The 16,345-nt window shown below is 44.8% G+C and overlaps 1 protein-coding gene and 1 long non-coding RNA gene across 2 annotated transcripts in view; one reads left to right on the plus strand and one right to left on the minus strand.

Annotated features, from left to right (window-relative positions):
* Positions 1–732, minus strand: part of GABRA4 (gamma-aminobutyric acid type A receptor subunit alpha4) — a 68,108-nt gene extending 67,376 nt beyond the window's left edge. Inside the window, exon 1 of the mRNA XM_082238201.1 lies at positions 82–732. Within this exon, the coding sequence (XP_082094327.1) occupies positions 82–164 (83 nt within the window). The 5' untranslated portion in view covers positions 165–732. The remainder of the gene's footprint in view (positions 1–81) is intronic.
* Positions 367–6,451, plus strand: LOC309540983. Its single transcript, XR_014223603.1, has 2 exons — positions 367–466; positions 5,354–6,451. It is a non-coding gene; the product is annotated as an uncharacterized lncRNA (long non-coding RNA).
* Positions 6,452–16,345: the final 9,894 nt, after the last annotated feature.

The following is a 16,345-nucleotide window of genomic DNA, read 5'->3' on the forward strand; positions in this document are numbered from 1 at the left end:
CCCAAATCCGGGGCATCAAGTAAGGGGTGCCAGGGAATTGGACGGAGGGGTGGGGGGTGGGGATGCTGCCCTGCTACTCACCAGGTCGTCAGGCACAGGAAGTGTAGGAAGGTGACAGACAGACCCCAAGGCATCGCGATCGCTGGCTCCTTGGCAGAAACCATCTTTGCTTGCCATACTTTAAGCCTGGTAGCACGTTCCCCCGTCACTAAACGCCTTGTCCAGAGATCACACAGCCGCGAAAAGGAGGAGAGGCGGGGTGGGGGGTGGAGAGAGAGAGAGAGAGAGATGGAGAAGAAGAGGAGCGGGGTGGAGTGGAGAGGAGGAGAGGGAGGGAAGCGAACCCACCACCACTGCCACCGGCGCACCCGCTCTTCCCAGCCACAAGCTCGATGTGCCTGCTGCTTGCCTTGGAGAGCCAGCGAGGGAGCCTGGCAGACGCCAATCGACCAAAGCAGAGGAGGAGGTGAGGGGGCGAGCCTGGGCTGGGCTGGGGCCCCGATCCCCTGAGCCAAACCCCCGCCGCCCCGATCCTACATCGCGTCGGTTTCTCCCGTTGCCAAACGCGTGGCGCGCTCAGACGCAGGACGCGCGCGCAAGTTGCCTCCGCTCCCAAGTCCCTTTCCCTCCACTCCAGGGGGCAACAGGCTTCCAAACCCCACCTCTTCTTCTTCTTCTTTCTCCTGGCTGACTCCGCCCCGATACTCCGCCCCAGGAGGATTTCTTATTTTTTATTTTATTCTGCAACATGTTTTCAGGGCCCCTCTTGTGGGTGTATGTTGTCCTTTTCTCTCTCTAGCGAGAGTTGGGGCGGCGGCGAGTCCTCCGTCAAGAGGCCCGCGCCAGAACCTCGGGGCTCGTATTCTCTGGAAATCTTAAGCGATGGCAATGACATATTGTTGATCCCGCACCTCTGAGCGTGTGCAGAGCGCCTTTTCTTCCAAGTGCTACGCCCTCCCACTTGGGAACATAAGGAGATGGTTTATAGCGAGGAGGCTATTCGTTCTTCTGCCTCAGTATTGTCAACTGGAGACAATGAGTCTCTCTCAACCCTGACTGGAGATGTCTGGGATTGAACCAGGGACCTTTCGTATTGTGCTCTGCCTCTGAGCTACGCCACCATCCGAAGGACTCCCTTTGCAAACCGGTTTAATTAAAGCGCCTCTTCTTTGCAACTGAAGACTTTCCAGAGACCCCATTTAGGCTTAAACATGAGTCTCCTTATTAAGCCTGTTCCCGTGCCCAAGTCATATGTCCTGAAACATAGGAAACACTCAGAAAAGATTGGCTTTCAGCATATGCTTAGCATCTTCCCTTCACAAGCCATGGATACGAAATGACCAACTTTTATACACCTGGGATCAGTAGGAAAGACTTCCAAGCCCCACGCTTTGGACAGGCTTCAGACTCCTTAGAAAACGCAACCTGATCAGCAACAGCCACTACTAATCTTCCCTTCCTTAAGGTGGATTAAAAACTGCTAGTAGTATCCCTCAAGAGCATTTTTTTCCCCTATGGGAGAGAAGAGAGCATAGCAATTGGCAAGAAAAGTCATTTTGCAAATTCCAACAAGGACCCTCATTCTCAAACACACACACACACAAACACACCCCGATCAACTGCCTGTGCAGACGCCTCTTTTTGCCTTCCCTTTCCTCCATCACAATGGCCCTCAGGGACCTTCACCCCCCCCCCTCTTCCTGTCATTATCCAGCCTCATTGCCTACGGGCAAGGCTACCACTTTCACTTCTGCTTCGAAACCCCACATCCCAGAATGACGCAGACTTGCTGTCACAGTTCCTCTCTAGCTATTCTGCTGTGCATGCCTCTGTCTCTCTCCCATTCCTTCCCAGATGTCCTGGCCGTGATCATGGTGATGAAGTCTTCATTTGTCTTGATTGTCTTTTGGAGGGAGGGGGAGAGGGAGGCACACACAAAAAGACAATGAAACCAGGGGAGAATAAAGAGCTGGGTTGAACACATGTGCGCTCCTTTGATAGGAGAGGCTGGGTGACAAGGCGATTTCTTCCGACAGAGATCCTGGCATAAAATTAAAGAGGAGGGGGCTAGAGAAAGAGGAGCCCTCCCAGTGCACTGCGATGCTAAAAACAGTGCTCTCCCTACCAAATGCATATAATCCGGCTAATTATCCCTGGCCACTCAAGAGAGAGATGTCAGCTTCAGAGAGGGTGGTAGACAGATAAGTGCCTTTAGAATGGCATGATCAAGTCCAGGTTTTGGTGACCCAAATAATTTCCATCACACCAGCACCAAGGGATTAGGTGACACTTCTCCAGATCCATTTTAGAAAGATTTCAGAGCTTGCTGGATTTCTTCTGGGAAATGTGCTTCATGCAAACAGTTTGAGCCAGCCAGACCCACAGCAGGGATTCTTGGATCCAAAGGCCATCCTGTATTTAAATGCTATTTAAATACAGCTGTGGAGGTAGAACTTGAATGGTACAATCCTGTGCACGTCTACTCAGAAGTAAGCTCCACCGAGCCGACTAAGGCTAACCTTCCAGGTAGGTCTGTAGAGAACTACGGCTTAAATGATTCATTTATCTCTGCATCACCAACCAGCACACATGAGCGTCTCATTACTTTTTTCCTTTCTTTTTTGCCTTTGAAATGGAATCTGATTATCTTCAATACTGTTGTACCTTTGAATTCTTCCAGATTGCACTTCAGATCTTGTTCCTCTAATGGTGCCCTCCTGAGTCCTTTGGAGAAAGAACACACAGAGAAACTCTGTGATGCTGTACTTAAAATTTACTTCACTTTATTGTTCATTCAGAGGGCTTCCATCTAGATAAGCAACTCTTTAAAACAAAGGCCTGCCTGAGTTTGAGAAGACTGCAGGTTTATTTGCTCTGGCTGCATTTCTTTCTTCTTCTTCTTCTTGTTTGGAAATTCAGCTAGGTCCCATCTAGATTTGGTCTCTTTGCATACAGTATTCTGCGTGAATTCTATTGCTGCTATATGGAAGTGTATCAGTATTATTCAAAACAGGAAAATGAGATTTACAGTCTTATAGTCCTGGATGCACATTAGTTCGGGGATCAGCAACTGGAGGACCTATGGTCAATTCTGGCCTCCCTGTTCCTGCTCCAATGAAGAGGGATGTGGAGAGAGCAGTGACTGGCAACAGGAATGATTAGCAGTTCACTCTGGGGCCACTGCTGCACATCAAAATGTTATGGTAGATCTTGGAAAAGTTCAGAAAATGGGCAACTAAAATGACCAAAGGGCTGGGAAAACTTCCCTGTGTGGAAAAGTCTGAAGCTACAATATTTGGGGCTTATTAGTTTAGGGAAGGGAATGAATAACGGTGTATAAATTTACGCATGGATGATATGGAGAAGTTGATAAGGAGAGGGGTTTTTTGCTTCTCTCATAATACTAGAGCCTTACAACTGAATGTTGTAAGTTTTAAGACAGGCAAAGGAAGCAACCTTTTATTGAGCAGTCATCCTGCTATGCTTGCATCAAGTGTAACAGCAATGGCTGTTAAATCAATCATTCATTCTGATTTGTCTGCAGGGAGGTTAGACAATGTTGCCTCGAGCAAATGTTATCATCTCATGCTCCCCAGTGCATTTTGCCACCACTTTCCTTATTGCAAAAAAATGGCGGGTGGGTTTTGTTACGCAAGAGTTCCAAATCAACTTTCTTGTGCAACCTGCCAGTATGTGATTGAATAAGGAAAGAGTGGCAGTCTGGAAATGCTGTGAGTTATTTGGTCATTTGGTTGGATGAGCTGGGAGAGAGACCTTCTCAACAAACCACAATCCTTCTCTCATCACAAAAGCAAAGTGAGTGCTCTACTCTGCTGAAGTCAAGATGACTCGGTTCTGTTCTCTTGCCTACAATTTACCCTGATGCTCTCGCTCTCTCTCATGCACACACACATACACCATTCAGGAATTAGAGAAAACACAAGATACATTCTTGTGTATCTGTTTCAGATATTGACACCTGCATACTGCACCTACAGCTAACAGGAAGGCTCCACCTGTTCAAAGAATGTCTAATTTTGACTTCTTCTTCTTGTACCATCCTGAGCCGGTATGACTGTTTTCCAGTGATAGATATCATAGCCAAAGATTTCCCCATAAATACAAAAAATAAAAATAAAACGTGCCAAGATCCACTGGAAATAAACTCAAATACCACCAAATGGCATATAAAATTGTTATACTGGATTCTGCCATATAGAGAAAAATGCGACAGTAAATTCATCAAACACATGTGCACTTCACAAGGTGCAATAAAATAAAAAAAATCTTATTTTAGTTAATTAATTACACACATTAAAAAAAAATCAGAGCAGCATACAATGGAAGAATGCAATATACCACATGAAATTCAGAATAAAATAAAATCACATTGATCAATGTTGCATGTTGCTGGGGTCACACTTTAGAGAAAGGCCATGGAAACAGAAAACTCTGAAGGAAGTTTAACACATTTGGTGCTTATCTAAGGTCAGTAAGAAGGGATTTCCATAAGGCAAGTGCTGCAACAGTGAATGTCCTGCTCCTAATGCATTTGAAATGCACAAAGCCACCCATAGAGTGTATGGAGGAAGCAGTCAGCTCTCCTTAAAGTGGTGCTAGATTAATTCAGCACTAAATATTGTATGGAGGTGTCCTGACTGATGATGTTAGAAGAACTTGCTACTGGCCTTGTGGTTGCTATGCCTGAAAAAGACTGTGAGAAGATATGAAAGCCATCTGCAAATATCTGAAGGGCTGTCGCAGGGCTGCTCTGGAAGCTAGAAGGCAAACCAATAGCTTCAAATTACAAGAAGGGGGAGTCTGACTAAACATCAGGAGGAACTTTCTGACAGTAAGAGCTGTTCAGCATTGGAACGGACTCCCTTGGCAGGTTGTGGACTCTACTTCATTTGAGGTTTTTAAGCAGAGGTTGGATGGTCATCTGTTATGGATGCTTTAGTTGAAATTCCTGCATTGCAGGGGGTTGGACTAGATGAACCTTGGGGTCCTTTCCAACTCTGAATCTATGATTCTAAGTGCTCACAAACTGTTGAATGATCTGTTCTAGGACCTTCCCTGGTGTCACTGTCAAGCACACCAGTTGGTAGTTACCTGGGTCTTCTCCCTCCCCCCTTTTTTTGAAGATAGGGACAACATTTGCCCAGTCTGCAGGGACCTCCCCTGTTCCCCAAGAATCATCAAAGATTATAGACAGTGGCTCTGAGATTACAGCCGCATGCTCCAGGCCCTGGAGATTTAAATTCATTTAAAATAGCTAGGTGTGCCCTTACCACCTCTTTTCCTATCTTGGGCTGCAGTTCCTTCCTTACACTGTTTATTCTCTTATCACCAGGTGGGGCATCACTTTCCTTTTGGGTGAAGACCAAGGCAAAGTAGGTGATGAGCAGTTCCACTTTCTGTCACCCAATAGCAATTTTCCATCTTCTCCATGCAGAGGACCTATCGCTTGCTTCTTCTCCCTCTTGCTTTGACCATAGCCGAAGAAACCTTTTAAAATTATTTTTAATCTCTCTTGCAAGCCTGAGCTCTTTCTGAGCTTTAGCCTACCTGACATTCACCCTGCAACTGTTGGCTACTCGTGTATACTCCTCCTTTGTGATTTCCCCTTTCTTCCATTTCAGGTTACATACGTCAGTTTGCTTTCAGGCTCATGCTTCCTCCAAAGGCCGTGTGCTCTCTGTTTGCTCCACCTTTCAGTCTCCAAGTCACTATAATTCTAAGTCAATCATAGGGTTCATATTTTCTGTTCTTCAGCTACACCCATGTATTTTAATGTACTGAAAACATATTTGGCAAAACTATTTTGCTGATGATGGACAGGAGAGAGTAGAGGTGATTATGGCATCCATAGAAGGTGCTGTCATCTATGCATATCTCTGCATGTTATCCTTTGCTTATAACTCCCACTCTTCCTAGTTTATATGTCTGCAGTGCACTCAGAATACATGCTGGGCTGAGGGTTGTGGTAAATGTGTGGGGTTAAAACCTTGTTTCAGATCATGACTGCACTGTACACCTCATGATCCTGCTGACTGAACATAGTGTTGTGAGTTTTGGGGTGTTGGGAGAGACTGTATCCCTGAGTGCCTTCTAATTCCTGAATTCAACAAGGCACATTTCTTGGCAATGCCCTCTAAATATGGGTCATTAAGGTAAGAAAGGAAGTGGTTCCGTGTCAGGAAAAATGGATGGGGGCCCCTCCTTCAACTAGCTGCTAGTTAGAAGGACAAAAGCCAGGGTTGAATTGTGTGAGCTAGAGGCTAGAAGCAGGCTGGGCACTTGAGAGACAGAGACATGCCTGGATTCTGCTGGGAGCCAAGGCCGTGGCTATGGGAGAAGCAAGACCTTCTTGGGGTGTTGATGCTCTGAGCCTCTCCGTTGTAGGCTCAGGTTGCATATGTGTGTAAATAAACCATATATCATAATGATACCGCAGTCTCTGCTGTCCCTCATTCCGATGAAACTGAACCTTTGGTGAGAGCCTGGAACCTCTGGAATCTTGCATCGCTCAGAGATTGGGGTGGCAGGCAACACTATCACACCACCCATGTATGGAAGTCCATCAAGACAAGGCTGAATGATAATGGCCTCCCCAAATTGTCCGCCATATTTGTGGTTAGTGAAGCATGGAGGTTTGCTGAGTATACTTGAGGAGAGTGGTAGAATTCTACAATTTGAGAGGGAAACCGTCTCTGAACGTTTTTCGTTGGGGGTGGAGAAAGAGAGAGAGAACTCCTCTATCGTAGACACTTCAGCTCAGTTCATACTGAATGGAACTATATTTCTAGTTCATACTGGCGGATGAAGGAAGTGATATGTACTAAGGGCTGGAAGGGGTGGGCAGCAAAAGTGATGCCAGAACCAATCCTTCTAAATCATCCATCAGAGGATGATGGATTGATCCAACAGGGCAAGCCAATTGCTTCCTTCAACAATGTTAAACTAATATTAGATAGTATCAAAACTAGATTTGTGGATGCACCTGAAATTCTTCACTCGGTTTTGAGGCAAAGAATTTGCCACCTTCCGGAATATTCTCCTGGGAACTGAAATGCCTCAACAGTTTAGGCAGAGCCTGAAAAAGAAATGAGCCTGAGAGTCCCGATTGGCAATTAAACCAGTTGTGCCATCCTAAAGCCCATCCCCTCACCAGGGAGGAAGCTAAAAAAACTAGCCAGGGAAAGTGGAAGGAACTGTTTTTGGAGTAGAGGTTTGTCAAGATAAAAAAAAAAAAAACCTGAAAGCTTTTCTAAACTTTCAAAGCCTTGGACTCCAATGGACGGTACTGTTGTTTATGGGCCAGATGCAGATTCGGACTAGGATTGGCTGCTTGGCTGCTGTCTGCTCAGTCTCTGTCTTTCAAACTGAAGGATTATTACACAACATGTCATTTTTGTGCCTTCTTTCTATTCCTTGGGAAATGGATTGTGTAACGTCGCCCTGGAGATTTTACTAGTACTTCAGGTGGGTAGTTTTGGACTCTGGTCTTCAAAGAATTATGAGAGGGGCTCTTTAGATGATAATGTGCCTTCACTGACTTTAAATGTAGCTGGGGAGGAATCAATTTCAAGTTTATCTCAGTTTTCCTCCCCATTCTTAAATTGAGTTCTCCACATTCCAGCATCAATTTGGGGAGGGGGGGTTAAAAACACACACTTTTTTGCATTCAGTTTTTCCTAAGATGCATATTTTGCAATCAATTCCCCCTAATATAATGTTATTTCCCCTAGCATACGCCTTTATGAACACATTCCCTGAGTATAAGCATTTTTGCACACATTATTTGGTAAGAAAACTCCATGGCAAGCTTGGAGAAGTGTGGACATTGAAGGATTGCTGTGTTTCTGCTCACATATCATTTCAGAAAGTGCAAATCAGGTTGATTTTTTGCCTATAAATGTACACTGACTCAGATTTCTTCCCCCATCCATAAATGCAGCCTTGCTGTGTTTTGGGTCCCTTCTGCTCATTCTGCTGAGTGGGGCCCTGGACCTCTGCCCCCCAAGTCTTGCTCCAATGGTACCTCTCAACACTGCTGGCACTCATGTCAGATACATCCTCTGTGCAAATCTAGACTTATCCTCAGCGGCAGGTAGCTTGACATCTGTCTCCACCTTGGATTTCTGTGAAAGTCCTGCTAGTCCTGATATTTTGTTTGGCTTGTTTGAAAGAAAATGCAATACGCTTGGCAGTATCCAGAGCAGGGGATCATTTCTTCTGCTAGTGCTCAGGGAAGCAAGAACAAATGAGAAACAGAAGGAAGCCGATGAAACAAAGGAGGCCTAAAGGATATGTCCTGTCTACTTCCTGGTTGCTCCCAGCTGTTTGTTAAATGGCTATTTTGACTTCTGATAGCCTGCAGCAAGAGAGAGAGCGAGGATGTTTGGGAGGAGTCTTGGGGAGAGCTGTTCAGCACACAATGTTCCCCTTCTGAGGCTTCTAAATTATGATGCAAAACGTATCATAAATTCCTGTTGCCCTGAGCAACTGTAACAATCCCTCTACAGTTTTCACACGCTGCTGCAGGGCTGTGGAAAAGGGGCTGGCAGGCAGAGGCGAGGCAGTGAAGGGAAAAGGCCACATTTCCTTCTGTGACCGTGAAGGTGAGAGCAAAGAGTGGGGCGAACAAAGACCTAGAGTTAGCCTTTGCCCTCAGCTAGAAGCAAGAACTGGTGCGGCTCCAGAGTTTTCAACCCAGCTCCCAGCTCCCCTTTGCCTAGAGGAAGTGCCACCTGAAATGTGAACTCCAAGATGGACCAATAAAGGCAAAGCACTTGATTCTCACGCAAATTTAGCAAGGGGAGCGCACACTCCATAAATAGAAACTGTGCCCCCAGATCAGGTGCCATTCTGAGCCAAACTCTTAAAATATGATGGCTTCAGGTGCTTCCAGGCTGTTGCCACTTACAGCTGGGATTCAATCATGTTCTGACAATCTCAGGCTGCGCAATCAATTTGGGCACTCTGGCGCAACAAACCCGCTTTCTGCAAAGATTGGGCAAGGACAAGGAAAGTGGGGGGGGGTGCTTGCTTAAAGCCATCTAGAGCCTCCCCACAGGCTAATTAGAATGAATGCTTGATAAATAGCTGAGGTCATCTAACCTCCATGCAATCTTCGTGCGAACACATTGGGATGAATGCGCAATAAGCCACTCATCTGGAAGGGACCTTTCACTATTTGAGCCAGCAAGTTTGTCTGCAATCCAGATTCGGCACTCTGCTTGCAGGTAAGCCCTAGCCATGAGCAGAGACGAGCATGTTGAGCTCACACATGGACATACCATGCTGCTATCTCCATGACCCTCCAGCTCACGCAGGGTGACTGCAGGGAGCAGGAAGCCTCCATAAGTCGAAGAAGCTACTTGCTTTAAACAATGACATTTAAGAGAGAAGGCTGAGCTTACCGTGCTCATCCATTCCGCGCTCACCTGTGAGGTTTGCACACAAGTGCGGCATGCCCCAATAGCAGGGGTCAGCAACCTAAGGCCCACAGAAGTTGTTTGACCTGCCCACGAGCCGCCCCCGAACCAAGCTGCCTGCTTGCGCGCTGTGCTAAACCAGCGCAGTGTGGCATGGGGACTGGCTTCCGCAGTGCCGAAAATCGCATCTGTGCACGCAGATGCCAAAAATTGCTGAAAACCGCAGGCAATCCGGCCCACAGAAAGATCTCTGTGGGACTGATCCGGCCCAGGCAAGATAAACGTTGCCGACCCCTGCCCAATATGGCTCTTGAAGACCCCTTGTTTTTCATGGAAGATATAGTTTTGCCCTTATAAGTTTGAACTATGTCCATACTTGGTAAATAGTATTCAGTGCTAGCTGGTGTCTATTAAGCTTGGTGGTGTGGAATACAGGGAACCCGGACAGTAGGTGGAGCCTGACCCAATGACAGGGAGAGTCAATTGATTCTAATTCCCACCCATCCCACATCCACTTCTCTGTTGAGTTTTACAAGGACAACAGTGAGGCCAAGGAAGAGGAAGACTGACAGGCAAGAAGATTGACAGACTGAGGTCAATGGGGCAGTTCTCCATTTACCCTAATGGACCAAGCTCCATGGATAGTACCACAAAATGTCAAGGAGAAATATTCACACAGCCAGTGCATATAATGGTTAACCAAGGTAATTTGCTATATTGAAGGGGAATATCGGATTTTAAACACTATATATTAGGATAGTTTACCATTTGACTTCAAATAACATTTCCTGAGTGAACATATTAGGTCCAAGAACCAGAATCCCTTATTTTAGAAAGTAAACACTGTTCATACCTCCATTAAGAGTATTCTGAGAAAACAGTCCAATTTCTATACAACATTCTGAATCTTACACCTTAAGATTTAATGCCACTATTTTATATCTGGCAGTATCCATTAATACTCACCAGTTTACTGGACCAGCATGACTACTATCACATTTATTGCATCCTGTAGTGAAGGATACCCTCCCCAGCCCAAAATCTTACCTCTTATAAGTTGTTCATGATGGAATATATGTTATGCGTTCTCAAATTCAAGCCATTCCTCAGTCGGGACAGGCAATCAGTTCGCTTTGCAACAGAGCGGATGCTTTGACAGCAGATGTAAACTTATTTGACATCCCAGGGAAAAAAAGGTCTGTAATTCCAAATAGGCCAGACAATTCAGACTCCCGTACACTTCAATGAACTAGAAAGAGCTGAGCAATCCAGCATTTAGAACTGAACTTGTAAACTGTAACTTCATTTGGCAAACGCTCAGTATGCCACAGAAGTATTGTGCTTAAATCTCAACGGACAGGCTTCCAATCTGCTCTTGATTACCATCTGCTGGTTACTGAACAGAGCAGTGTTTGCAAATGTAGCTCTGAAAAGAACTCCATTATAGTATCCCATCAGAAAAACAACAGCGGCGGATTTTTAAGCAGTGTGGTCGGCTCACAATAACAGTGGACTCAATATGGGATTTGTGAGTCTTATTCCCCGCTTACAATGATTGCTACAGGATCCTCACTATAAGATAAAATAATTCCTCCCCCCCCCCAACACTGTGCATAATGATCAGTCCCACTATGGTGAAAAGACGCATTGATTGGAGTATTGCACTCAGATGTGCAATTGCCTGAGTTCAGATGTCTGCTCACGTATAATAGCAAATCGCCACGTCCCATCTCCAGTGCTGCAAAATTGTAAAATGGTAATCCTAAAAGGCTCTTCTGAAGGTTGTAAAATACCTGCTCTGTTAAAACTTTAATTTTTTTTAACAATACACATAAAATGCCATTCTAACAATAAATTAAAGGAGAGTATAGAATAGGGGTGGGATGCGGGGGCGTTGTGGGTTAAACCACAGAGCCTAGGACTTGCTGATCAGAAGGTTGGCTGTTTGAATCCCTGTGACGGGGTGAGCTCCTGTTGCTCGGTCCCAGCTCCTGCCAACCTAGCAGTTCGAAAGCACATCAAAGTGCAAGTAGATAAATAGGTACTGCTCTGGCGGAAAGGTAAACGGCGTTTCCGTGCGCTGCTCTGGTTCACCAGAAGCGGCTTAGTCATGCTGGCCACATGACCTGGAAGCAGTATGCCGGTTCCCTTGGCCAATAAAGCGAGATGAGCGCTGCAACCCCAGAGTCGGCCACGACTGGACCTAATGGTCAGGGGTCCCTTTACCTTTACCTATAGACTAGGGGTGGGGAGAGGTGGGTTAAGGTATTTTGGCTGCATGGATTTGGAAAGACAAATATATTGGAACTGCTGGCCACAGCCCATAAATACCTGTACTTTTAAGCTGTTCCCAAAACATCCATGCTGTTGAAGCTGGCTGGTTGAGGCACTAAAGGAAAGTGAAAGGGAGGGGGGAATGAAGTGAAGAGGATCACTGCCATCATAGCGGTAATTCTCCATTTGACAGATCCTTTCAATAATCCTTCACACCCCTGAATAGCTGGACCGAGCAGCGGATTGGGGAAGGGAATTTTTGCTCAGTCTTAGGCACAACCTTATAAGATGAATTGTTTAGCATACACTCTACATATTTAAGGCACATTTCCCCCAAAATATAATGGGAACTGTAGATTGCTAAGGATGTTGGGTATTGTAACCCTGTGATGGGTAAATTACAGTTTCCAGGTTCTTGGGGGGGGCGCTTGAAATGCATTGCGTTCCTTAATTTCAAACACAATAAGACTTCAAAGGTCAGTGCATCTTCCTAGAAGAAAACTGTTCATCTGAATCCAGCCAGCCAGCTGATCCTACCTCCTTTTGTTAAAAAAAGTGACAAACTCTGACCACCAAGCAGCACAAGGAACCTCAAGCCAGATCTGCAAAACGTCTATTAAAACAGGAGTTGCTTAATCACATTACTTCAATTCCCATGCAAACCAGTTTTAAACTGGGAATGTGTGATAGCTGAAGCACCAGCTAATTCAAAAAGTAGATAAAGGAATCATGCTCATATGCTGGCATACAGAGCTGAATATTATCTAACCATATTTCCATTTTAAAATCAAATTTATCCCATTTTTTGTCTTACTCCTCAAGGGTACATCAATCCAACCGTGTGTGTGTGTGTGTGTGTGTGTGTGTTCATCCACCAGTCCTGCTTTCCACATAGACCAATTCTTAAGCTCCTGGGGATGTCTTTTCCACAGACATATTATTAATATTTATTAATTGCTTTGCCAATAGCCCAGTTTCTGTTTCTCCAACTTTCTCCATTCACACTTCCCTGTCCCCAAAGTGCCAGAATAGATTACTATCTTTTCTTTGGTTTTTCTTCCTTCAGATCCATGATTCTGTTTCATAATCTGATGCTGATCTTGCTAACTTTTTCAGTGATTACCTGACCCTGTTCATCTTCAACCACATGCTCACTGTCCTTTTTTTAAAAAAAAAACATTTTTAATCAATTTTAATGCAAAGCAAGCCATATTACCCAAAGAAAAAGAGAGTGAAAGAGAAACCCAGTTAGGAAGCAGAGGGACAAAGAATGGTACAAATCACATACAGTGGTACCTCGGGTTAAGTACTTAATTCGTTCCGGAAGTCCATTCTTAACCTAAAACTGTTCTTAACCTGAAGCACCACTTTAGCTAATGGGGCCTCCCGCTGCCGCCGTGCCGCCGGAGCACGATTTCTGTTCTTATCCTGAAGCAAAGTTCTTAACCTGAGGTACTATTTCTGGGTTAGCAGAGTCTGTAACCTGAAGCATATGTAACATGAAGCATATGTAACCCGAGGTACCACTGTATTGCATTCAAAAATGAAAGTTAACTCTGGAGTTCCAGATCTCACAGGAAGGCAGTATAAGTTGTTATTGTTAAGTGGGGTTTATTTGTGTTCAAGATAACATTCTGCCAGATGACATAAAGATTTTCCAGTGTAACTGCGCCTTGCAATGTACAAAGATGGAGTGTAACTTTTTGTAACTCCTTGCTGCTTTCAAGCTTCAGCCACATCTACTTCCTGTAGGAAATGGATTATATCTGTAGATTAAAATGTAAACCTCCTTTCTTAGGTGTGTGGGAGACATACAAAAAGTAAGTGGGTTTTGAAGTCTGTTAGCAGAGTAAAACACTTGTAGCTTTGCACCTTACTAAAACTTGGAATTAGGCAATCACACCCTTTTATGCCCTTTTATTTGTGGTCTGCTGACCTCCCCGTCTTCATCGCCATTTTGGCATGATAAACAAAAAAGGTTTACTTACATTTCAATGCAGGCAGCAAATATAAAAAGTAGTATGCAGAAAAATAATTCTAAGTTACAGTAAAATAAATGTTGGTAGTCTCAGAAACACTGGCTGAAGCTAGGAGCATCAGCAAAACATTTCTGCATAGCTTGAAAGCATGGTGGAAAGAGAGACAGAAGGAAGTGTAAAGGATTATCTTGTCTGTTACAGAATTCTCACCCAGAGGAGGCAGGGGAAGTAAGCCACACAAAGGATCCTATCTAGGAAGTTTAAGAACTCTCTGTGTACAATGGATAATTTATGTTAAGTTAGGTAAAGGTAAAGGGATCCCTGACCGTTAGGTCCAGTCATGACCGACTCTGGGGTTGCGGCGTTCATCTCGCTTTATTGGACGAGGGAGCCGGCGTACAGCTTCCGGGTCATGTGGCCAGCATGACTAAACCACTTCTGGCGAACCAGAGCAGCGCACGGAAACGCCGTTTACCTTTCCGCCAGAGCAGTACCTATTTATCAACTTGCACTTTGACGTGCTTTCGAACTGCTAGGTGGGCAGGAGCAGGGACCAAGCAACGGGAGCTCACCCCTTCATGGGGATTCGAACCGCCGACCTTCTGATCAGCAAGTCCTAGGCTCTGTGGTTTAACCCACAGCGCCACTCACGTCCCATGTTAAGTTAAAGAATATACAAATATGCAGTCAACAAGGAAACGAAGGACCCATACTGAGGACGACGGAAGTCTCAACATATGGAAGAATTTGATTTTATGTGTAACATTTCTTTGTGTTTGATGGGATCTGTTTTTGTTGTTCTTTTTGTGGTGAAGGGACTCAATATTTAAAATCAATAAAGATTAAATTTCAACAACAACAAAAGATCTCTCTGTCTACTAGCCCTGTGCTTGCCTAGCAAAACATGCACTTGTGATTTGGCTGCAAACCTCACACTTCCAGCATCTGAACCATCTTTTCCTAGTAACCATTACCAGTATGGTCCCTCAACTGGTTGAGCCGGGGTACTATATACACACTTGGATGGGAGCAAATCCCATTGAACTCAGAGGAAATTACTTCCCAATAGGCATGCATTAGCTAAGGGTGTGAGCAGTTTTTCATTATAGCCCCTTCCCCCATGCCTATCTTCATATCTCATTCATTATCATCTTCACCCATAGGGGAAACATACTGGGGTTGCTGGCTTCTGACAAGTTTTGACGCACTCTCATTAATCAGCTGCGATTCCCCAAAGAGCTTCCTCATCTCCAGAGCTCCAAGAGAGCCAATAACATGCTGATGCAATTAAGGAACACCAGGCTGTTAATTTAATGTTGCATAAAGTAATGATATAGCATGGTTCTGAACAGATCCTCCAACATGCTCACCATTTGCAGCGAAGTTTTTTGAGCACCAAAACCCTCTGTCATGGAGTCACTGAACATTAAAGGCAAATTAAGCCATCTTCAATAATTGGGCTGCAGTTAATAAATTAGGCCCCCAGACTCTTCTTCCCCACACTGAGTTGGAAATGTGAAACATGGAAGGCATGTTTCATTGTGATCAATGTGCATATGTTGTTGTTTTTCTTCCCCAAATTGACCCCTGAATTTTTGAATTCTGTTGATATTAATGCTGCATTTTATGTTGTATTTTATGCTGTTTTAAAGTCGCATTCTAATCCATGTTTTATATTTGCTGTTAGCCACCCTGAGCCCAGTTTTTAAACCAGGAAGGTCGGGGTATAAATAAAAAAATATTATTATACCAAAATAGATGCTTTGGGTGATGGTGCAAGGCAGCCCAAAGCCACAGCTAAAGTGGTAGCGTAGCTCAGTGAAAGAGCATCTGCCTTGCAAAAAGTACCAGACTGAATTCCTGGCATCTCCAGGTAGGGCTAGGTATTGCATCGTGTCTGGGACCCTGAACAGCCACTCCAGCCATTGTAGACAGTACTGAGTTGGATAGTCCAATTGATCTGAGTCAGTAAAGGGCAGTTTCTTATGTGTCCCATGCATTTCCTTGCAGAAGCTCGGAATTTAGGTCACATCAAGCCCACAGTTGTAAGTTGCTGACCCATAGGGCAGGTCTTCCTCCCCCATTCCGGCATTTATGAATTTGGCAGTGCAGTGATTGCAGCATGTATAGGGTTGCCATATTTCAAAAAGTAAATTTCCTGACACCTGCAAAGTTGTTGAGCTTTGTTAAGCTTTTTGGGGGGGAGGGGACAAACCCAAATCGAACATTTTGGGGAAAACCTACCCCCCAAATAGTGATTTTAAGCTTTTTGAGCTGTATCTGCTGCTTTTTCCATTGTATTGCCATATATCCGGGTTTCCCCTGACATTTTGCCATTTCAGCAAGATTTCCCCCGGACACCATTTTTACACCCAAAAACCAGGACATGTCAGGAATTTACCTGACGTATGGCAAGCCTAGCATGTAAAGATGGTGCCTTTTGCACACAGTTGCCATTGTCCTCTTTCATTCCCAGGAACTAAGCACATTGGCACAGTCGGGAAACAGGAGCGCTCTGATGTTCACATTGTGGGGTGTATTATTACTAGAGCAGTCAAGTACAACATTTTCCTGTTGCCTAGAATGGACACACAGGGGAATGTGGCTCCAGACAGGGAGGACTTCCTGTCATACCTGCTCTGGAGCTTCATC

This window comes from Podarcis vaucheri (assembly GCF_965113315.1).
Source record: "Podarcis vaucheri genome assembly, chromosome: 9".
NCBI lineage: Eukaryota > Metazoa > Chordata > Lepidosauria > Squamata > Lacertidae > Podarcis > Podarcis vaucheri.